General features: G+C 39.0%; 1 protein-coding gene across 1 annotated transcript; it reads left to right on the top strand.

Moving 5' to 3' along the window:
• The first annotated feature begins 1,348 nt into the window (after window positions 1-1,348).
• On the top strand, window positions 1,349-6,540 carry LOC102193667 (putative gonadotropin-releasing hormone II receptor). Its single transcript, XM_005733392.1, has 4 exons — window positions 1,349-1,478; window positions 2,521-3,122; window positions 4,686-4,890; window positions 5,382-6,540. The coding sequence occupies exons 2-4, from the start codon at window positions 2,574-2,576 to the stop codon at window positions 5,891-5,893; spliced, it is 1,266 nt and encodes a 421-aa protein (XP_005733449.1). The 5' UTR covers window positions 1,349-1,478; window positions 2,521-2,573; the 3' UTR covers window positions 5,894-6,540.
• The last annotated feature ends 2,243 nt before the right edge of the window (window positions 6,541-8,783 follow it).

Here is an 8,783-nt window from a genome sequence, read left to right as displayed (position 1 = left end):
TTTTTGCCCCACTGTAGTTTGACAGTAGATGTGTCTCAAAGGCAATCTTGGACTTGGAATGAGATTAGGGCTGCATTTAGCCTTGAAAAAACTAAGTAAAAAGTTGATTTAAATGGAAACCGTGGCGCATTCAACTCTCTCTTATGTCATACCTCTGGCACCTGACCCCCTGTGTGCACTGCTCCCATTTATTTATAACCCTGAGCTGACTGAGCAATAAAAATATACCTCAAAGCTGCTGGCAAATTTCAGGTAAACATATTATTCATTCTGGAAACTTAGCAAAATGCAACGATTGTTGCTTTTTCAAGCAATTTTTTTTTTTAGAAACTAGGACTGCTGTGGAGAACAAGTGCATTAAAGTCAGGTTCGGTGTCTAGGGGAGATGTGATTGACACTGAGACACTGAGAAGGGATCTGTATTTGGATTTGTTAAATTTCAGTGATGTTCTTTTCACATGTCCAGGTAGATCCAAAGAGAACCAACATCTTCTCCTTATGCATGGAAGGTTCTCCTCTTTGAAAGAAGAATAAAAATTTATGTTGCCACTTGAATAGGTTTCATTTAAAAAAAAATCATTTTAAAGAAGTTTCCCCTGCCCTATCAGACACTTTTAAAACAACTAGTATTGTTATAAAATCAATTGGTAATGCTGAAGCTGTGGAAATCACTGGTTTATGGTATTGACTAGATTTATTTATTTGTTTGCTTTGCACATTTCTGTTAAATGAGGATTAAAATATAGGGTTAAGCATATGCAAACTGTGATGCAGCAAATGCTGCTGGCAGCTCTTCACACCTTAAAGTCAGATTTCAAGTGAGCTCAGGGACTTTTTTCCACTTTCAGCCTTCAGATTGATCCAATTATTGATCATGCTGTACAGAAGCCAAAACATTAATAGAGAGACAAAGATGACCTTTCAGAAGCAGCTTTTGGTTTTAAAAATTAAATCAAGGCTTATGTTTTAATGGTCACTGGGGCATATAATCTGCACTCATACAACCACCGGTCAAATAAAAAAAGAAAAAACAGACAAAATAATTTTTCTCAAAATCTTCAGATGTTTGTCACGCATAATGTTTCTAAGCCCCAGCCGTCTTTCCCCGATGATCTCATGAACCATTTTTATGAGATGGGGCTGACTGGAGGGTATCACACCACAACTCTCATCCAAACTATAGTTTTTTGTCTGCCTTGCCATCATTCATCACAGTTATGCGTCCTAACCACATGAGTGGGCTGTTGGCTTATGAGGTCAGACACCCCCCCCGGTTTATCTCACACGTCTCTGATTGGTGTGTATGGATAAGGGCGGAGCATCTGGAGCAGAAGAGCCGGACGGCTGAACCTGCGGACTTTGTAAACTTGCAGCAGCATACCTGTGGAAGACAAACGCACATTAACGCACTAACACACGAAGCTCTTTTAGTCCCGCGGTGATTTTTAAACCCTCGGAGAAACACGGCATCACTCCATGTAAGTTTGTCTTTTTTTCATTTTTAATAGCACGCTGTCTGTTTTGTTTATTGAATGAATTTATTAAGAACGATTTTAAAATGATGATTTTTACGCATTGCTTTGCGTTTTGTCTGTAAAATAACATGCCTCCAATGAAGGTTACCAGTTCAATACAAAGCACAGCACAGCTGCAAAATGTCCAGTGGATGTGATCCTCCGGATAAACAGTGCACGGTGTCTTCTAATCAGTACCTCTTATTTTAAAAACAGAGAACTCTGATAAGATGTGCGCAGTAAAGATTTTTAGGTCTATTTGGATATAAGGACGCCGGATTCGTCGATTTACTAACTACAAATAGGATTATACTGAAACAGTTTTTATATATTGGTAATAACTCACAATGCAGTTGTGCGTGTAATATTTCCTGTTTTATTACAGCTATAAAACACATGCACATTAGAATATAACATATTGCTTATTTTGCTACTGACGCAAAGCAGACATGATGCTGGTGAGGCCTTCACGCTGTTGTGAAGTTTCCTTATATTTTATGGTCTTGGCTGAACTCTTAGATTTAAACGTTTCATGGTGTTATGCAGGTAGCATCACTGTAATGTTTCATATTTGGTAATGGGGCTCACAAAACACCATTTAATGATATGGTCACCATGATGTTTTTCTTTTTCTTTTTAAATGCTCCTGATTTAATATTTAATAATATAGAGTAATCTTCATTTTTGCTTTGTTTTTTTCAAATCTGTCTTCGGTTTTTAAAGAAATTCTCGGTAAGCTTTTGGTGAATATTAGACTTCTTGTGTGCACTCTGGGAAAACATGAAAGCACATTTGTAGAAAAGTTTCAGCTATTGCATTAGCTGACTTTGGTCCTCACAGTCTGTTAGCTCCATCTTTCCAGCTCAGTGCACATTGGGCGTCCATACATGCATATTACTTCCTCTTGATGTGCTGCCATTATTTATGGGCTGTTTGTGTTTGTCTTGTAACACACTTATTCTGGTCCCTTGGTGATTCCTTTTTATTGCTTTTCTCCTATTTCCAGTGTTGACCTTCATGGTGGATGAGCACAATGTTCCTTCCCCTGAGCTTTAGAAAATGAACGCCTCTCTGTGTGACCCTGCAGCGGTTATGTATCAACTGGTGGCAGACCACCAACTTGATACCAGCTGCAACTGCTCCTCTGCCCTTTCAAACTGGACCGCGAGGGGCATGGCCCCTCAGCTGCCCACATTCAGTACAGCGGCGAAAGCGAGAGTGATCATCACCTTCATCCTCTGTGGCATATCTGCCTTTTGTAACCTGGCAGTGCTGTGGGCGGCTCGCATAGATGGGAAACGAAAATCCCACGTGAGGGTGCTGATTGTCAACCTGACGATGGCGGATCTGCTCGTGACCTTCATCGTGATGCCCGTAGATGCGATGTGGAACATCACAGTTCAGTGGCTTGCCGGAGACTTTGCCTGCAGGCTGCTGATGTTTCTTAAGCTGCAGGCGATGTACTCCTGCGCCTTTGTCACAGTTGTAATCAGTCTGGATAGGCAGTCAGCCATCCTCAACCCTCTGGCCATCAATAAGGCCAGAAAGAGGAACAGAATCATGCTCACGGTGGCTTGGGTTATGAGTGTTGTGCTGTCTGTCCCTCAGGTAAGGTCAGGCATTCCCGCTGATAGCAGAGGCAATGATCAGGACTAATTTGAATTCAATCAGGCCATTAAACTGCTTCTCATCCTCTCTAAAGGAGGTTTAACTCCACTCCCTGCTTTAGTACAATCTTTCATAAATAATAATTTTCAGAACAAAAAGTATAGAGGCAGTCCTGAATAAAGAGCTCCCTGTGACACATTCCCAGTGTGGAAAACTGCTGAAAGAAGCACCAAAGTCAACAGTAAGGGGTCATTTACTCAAAGGATAATGTAGCTTTATTTATTTTTAAGAAAATGAACAAATCCCACAATCTATCCTGGTTACAGGTATTGTATCACAGACCCAGCATGAAGCTGCTGTGTTCTTGTTGTCCAAGAACACATAACAGAGGGATACTGTTGCATTTGGAGTGCAGGTAGCATTTTTCTTTGTGTTTGTGAGAACATCAGCTGAATGAGCCTGTTATATTTTTTCATTTCATTCTGTTCATGAGTCACAAACTGACTTTAAAAAAAAAGAAGGTATTGATTGCAATCTGTCCTTTTTGTCAGTGTTTCTTAGCACCTGTTAAAATCATCGAGTAGGTGTGCGGTGTTTGAACCTGCAGGTGTGCGCTGCGTAATTTGAAACTAAATCAAATTAAACTGTTCGTGTTCATAGAAGGAGGACACACTGGTTAGCACTGCCAGCTGAGTAATTTCTGTGTAGTTCTCCCTGTGTCTGCATGGGGTTCCTTCAGTTTCCATCCACAGTTCAAAGACAGGCATGTTAAATTAACTGGTGATGAAGCCTAAGGATAAGAGATTTAAATAGATCACCCTTCTCTAAGAGAAGAAGAAGTTTTTTGGATTAGGCTCAGATAAATTAAAGGTCTAAGAGGTGTAATTATACAAAACTGTTTTTTAAAATAAATAATAAACCTTTGTTATACTCCGTCCAGTTCACGCTCTTGCATATGCACTATAGAATTATGCCTAGTTAAGGACAGCAGGGTTAAAACCAGTTAACTATAGCTTCATTTCACAGGTTTGCATGGCTTATTCCAACTTTTGTAACACCTTCTAAAGGTTCATGAGCTCCCTGAAAGCAGGATGGAGATAAAACTTTGTCAGGCACAAGCAGTAAAAGATGTTATTTAGCGCTCTGAGAGACAGTAGCTTGGTAAAATGTATTATTCTCATATGATCAAAATCCAATTTAGTAGTAGTTTTCTCTTTGCAAATAACTGTAAACAATTTTTAAAAGTCAATGTGACATTAGCTCAGCAGGGTTAATTCATTCTCACTTATTTCCAGTGGTATGTTGCCAGTATAATTTTCACTAATTTCTGCTACAGAAACAATACAAAATGATGAACTATCAGCAGGACTTAAAGCCACACAAGGCTGATTTTGAACCGGGGTAATCTGACCCTTGAAGTTTCTTCCTGAAACATCCATTCCCAGCTGTTTGATGTGTAAAAGCAGCTGTGAACAAAGATATCAGTAAACCTGTGAAAGTTGCTCGTGTGTTACTTCATATGACTAAAAATCATTTTCTAAATGTCACATTTTTCCTCCTCAGATGTTCCTTTTTCACAATGTGACCATCATCCATCCCGAGGACTTTACTCAGTGCACAACACGGGGGAGCTTTGTCACCCACTGGCATGAAACAGCCTACAACATGTTCACGTTTTGCTGCCTGTTCCTGCTGCCGCTGGTCATCATGATTACCTGTTACACCAGGATCTTCTGTGAGATCTCCAGACGACTGAAAAAAGACAACTGTAAGTTTCAGTTTAGTTTAGATGTAAAGAAGAAATAATCTATTAAATATTAAATGAGCGGCAGTCTGACCAGCCATAAATGCCATAAGTGTCTCCAGGTGAAGAATCCTCATACTGGTGATCCCCCTACATATTTGAGAACTACCAGCTGAACTCCCAAAAGAACGAAACAATACAGGAGGGCCATAGAAAGACTAGAAAGGGGGAGGAGCAGACAGGGAAAGAGTAAGAGAACTAAACAAATAACAAGATCGCTGTAGAAGCTAAAGCTGAATGAAAAAACAAGAATTCAATGACTAAATCATTCATGAGTAAAGTTGGCAAAGGCCTTTGACTATCCCTTCAGTATCACAGTACTCTCAAAGTGAACATCTGCTTACCTCGAGCCAATAATTAATCAAAAATAATAACTTAAAAAACAATAAAGGTTTGTGTTCATAGCATTTTCAATGTGCACTATATTTTGTTTCTGTCCTCTGTTCTGGTTCCAGTACCTTCCAGTGAAATGCACCTGCGGTGTTCAAAGAATAACATCCCGAGAGCCCGGATGAGAACTCTGAAAATGAGTATTGTGATTGTTCTGTCTTTCATCATCTGCTGGACTCCATACTACCTGCTGGGCCTGTGGTACTGGTTCTTCCCTGACGACCTGGAGGGGAAGGTTTCCCACTCCTTAACTCACATCCTGTTCATCTTTGGGCTTGTCAACGCCTGCCTGGACCCGCTCATCTACGGCCTATTCACCATCCACTTCAGAAAGGGGCTCCGAAGGTTTTATACCGGCACCACCACATCGGCTGACCTGGAAAACAACACGGTCATAACTGGGTCTTTTAGTTGTGCTGCCAACTCTTTGTCACTGAAACGGGAGGTGAGCCCTGCCAGCCCTGAGAGGCTTCTGCTGTGCAAAGCAGAGTGGACCCCACCGAGGAGCAGCTTTCTAACAGCTGACAACGGCACAGACAGAAAAACTCACCAGTCCAGTGCTGAGAGCATGTTATGAGAAGAATATAGTATTGGTTTTACTGTTTTATTTCCTCATATTTATTCAGTGTAATGCTCTCATATGTAGGGTACTCTCATTCTCTTACACTCTTAATTAGATACACCCGTTTAACTGCTCAAAAACACAAATATTTAATCAGCCAATCACATTGCAGCATTTATGGACGTAGACATGATCAAGGCGAACAGCTAAAGTTTTTCAACTGACCATCACAATGAAGACGACAGGTGACTTTGAACTTTGAATTTGAACATGGCACGGTTGCTGGTGCTAGTTAGAGTGTTTAAGAAACAGTTGGCTTTGAATCTCATCATAGATGTGTAGCTGACAAATGTGCAGCAACTGTGTGATGGTATGGACCAAAATCTCTGAGGAATGTTTCCAGCACCTTCTCGTATCTGTGGCAACTTTGAAAGGAAGTGAGGGTACAATCCAGTACTAGTCAGGTACCAATCGGAATACATAAAGTGGCCAATGAGAGTATGTATAAAATACAAAGGCCAAAAATGGCTGAATGCTGGAATATTGATAATTTTGTATGATATTGGGAAAATCTTCAGAAAATAAACAGTGATCATATTACAGGATTAAAATCAATGCTTTGTAAGATCTCAATGAATAAAATCCAGCTGTGTCAGAGTGAAGTTTGTTTTGATTTTTTTTTTTAAAACAAGCCAGACTTTTAGTTGGGTATGCAACTATTAAACAGTCCAATAGCCCTTGCAGACAGTATTTGATGCCCAAATAAGAGTAAAGAGACTCTGTCTGAAATTTGGTCCTACAATATAAGCAATTTTAAAAAATCACTTTGATCATTGCAGTTCAGTATTTATGGTCCAGTTTGTGCCAGTGCATTGCCAAATATTAGCCACCATAATATTTTGTATTTTTTAAGATTTTTTTTTTAGATAAGTTATGCTACCTGGTGTTTTTAAACACAAAATAGAACTTTTAAAAATGCATTTAAAAAACTAACAACTTTATATATTTCTCAAAAACTATCTTTCTACCAGTCTTTAAACATATCATCTGCAAATCTCATTTCAACAATAATATTTGCACATCCTGCAGGAGTCCTGAGAACTGTTAAGGTCGTGGAAATAAAGGACTGTTTGTATTTTCTGTAAATTACAATTTGTGACCATCTGACATTAAATGTATTCAGCTGGTGGAGTGACTTTTGCTGCTGGAAATGTCTTAAGTAAAAGAATTTGTGTTGGACAGCAATTATATGGGATTTGTGTGCAGATGTCATGCAAACCCATGTCTGTCTCTGTCCCCAGAGGGGAGAGCTGCCTATAATCAGCAATGAATCATAACTGCAGATGGAAAAGGCCATTTGTGCCCTGGAAATGTGACAAAATTAAAATCCTCTTTGGCTCTCATTAAAAGAGAGCTCAAGTTCGGAGCAAAGAAACTGAGAAGTGCAGGTTCGTGCAGCTGGAGATGACTGTTGGACGCTCATTTGGGAGCGATTATGAAAACATTTCTTAAAAAGCAGCATCTATTATTTACAAAAAAAATGTAAATGATACAAAAAAAAAAGCAGAAATTCATCTCTTACAAAATAGTAGCTACATACCAGCATTTTATGAGGACTATATGTGAACATGAAAGACTTTGGAGGTTGCATTTAATTTCAAACTGAGATAAGAAATTGAATCTTCTTTCTAAATGATGCCTGCATCATTCATCTGCTGGTGTGTGCCAACTGGATCAGGAAAATCTGGAACTGAATTGTAACCTTAGTCAAAATACTGGAATTTGTTGTTGGCCTCAGCTTGTGATTAATACCATCATATATTAAGCAGTCAGTTATTTTATTAATCAACCAATTAGTACATATTTATATGTAAAATATTAGCAAGAAGATTAGAAATCAAAAACTTGTCAGAACAATCATGATAAAAATAAACAGACAATTTTCAAATTTGAAATTTGAAAAGGTTTTTGCATGACTTTGGAAAAAAAAAGCAACATGTTGATGGAGGAAAATTACACATTGTAGGTTTTTACAAGCGTCATAATACAAGCCATTTAATGCTGAGATATAAATGGCTCCTTAACCTCCCAGCTCTCTGTTACAAGACACACTCAGGTAATGGTGCTGTGAATTCAGACTGGTCCAGAGTCGTCATCCTGTGTTTTGCCTCCAACACAATCTAAACTTTTTTTTGACATGTTCAAGGAGCCGAAGCCCGCAAGTGAGAACAAATCCGAAGAAGACCATCTGTGCTACGTGTGATAAAAGGGCAACTTTGGATGGATCTGATTCTCCTGAAAGTGCTCAGAGTACATGAGTAAAAACAGAACTGTTATGAATCCTTTGTTTTTAAATTAATTTAACAACTTTTAATTCAGGTTTCATTTGGCTTTAAGGGCAGAAAATAAACCAACAAGGGAAAACTGTCACTGGCTGTTTTGTTTGTGTGTTAGCGCTATCAGTTGATCCCAAGGAAGAATAAAGGTAAAAGACATCAGTTAATCTGAGTGGGAAAAACTCAAATCATCAAAAATAACAGACCAAAAAAAGAAACCCTTTGAAGTCTTTGCTTCATAGCAGGAGCTTTATTTCATGTCAGAAGCTTTTATTCACAAACAGATTCTTTTCTTGGTGCACATCTAATACTGACACGAAAACCTGCCAAGCTCTCTGAATGGAACACCTGAGCTATTGTTGCCTTCTGAGTCATGACATGAGGGTCTCTGGTCTCAAGTCTTTTTAAAGCCTCTTAGAAATTCAAATTAGAAATTCAAATGAGGCTTTCAGTCAGATATTAAAAACGGTATCAGTATTTTGTTCACTTTCATGGAGAGATGTGGCAGTGTGCTTTCATAAGATGAAAGGAAATGAAAGAGAATTACACAACTGTGTACAACCCTGTTT

The sequence above is a fragment of the Pundamilia nyererei genome, unplaced genomic scaffold (assembly GCF_000239375.1).
Source record: "Pundamilia nyererei isolate P.nyererei 1_Seehausen unplaced genomic scaffold, PunNye1.0 scaffold00051, whole genome shotgun sequence".
Lineage (NCBI taxonomy): Eukaryota > Metazoa > Chordata > Actinopteri > Cichliformes > Cichlidae > Pundamilia > Pundamilia nyererei.
This window is presented reverse-complemented; position numbering and strand designations above follow the sequence as displayed.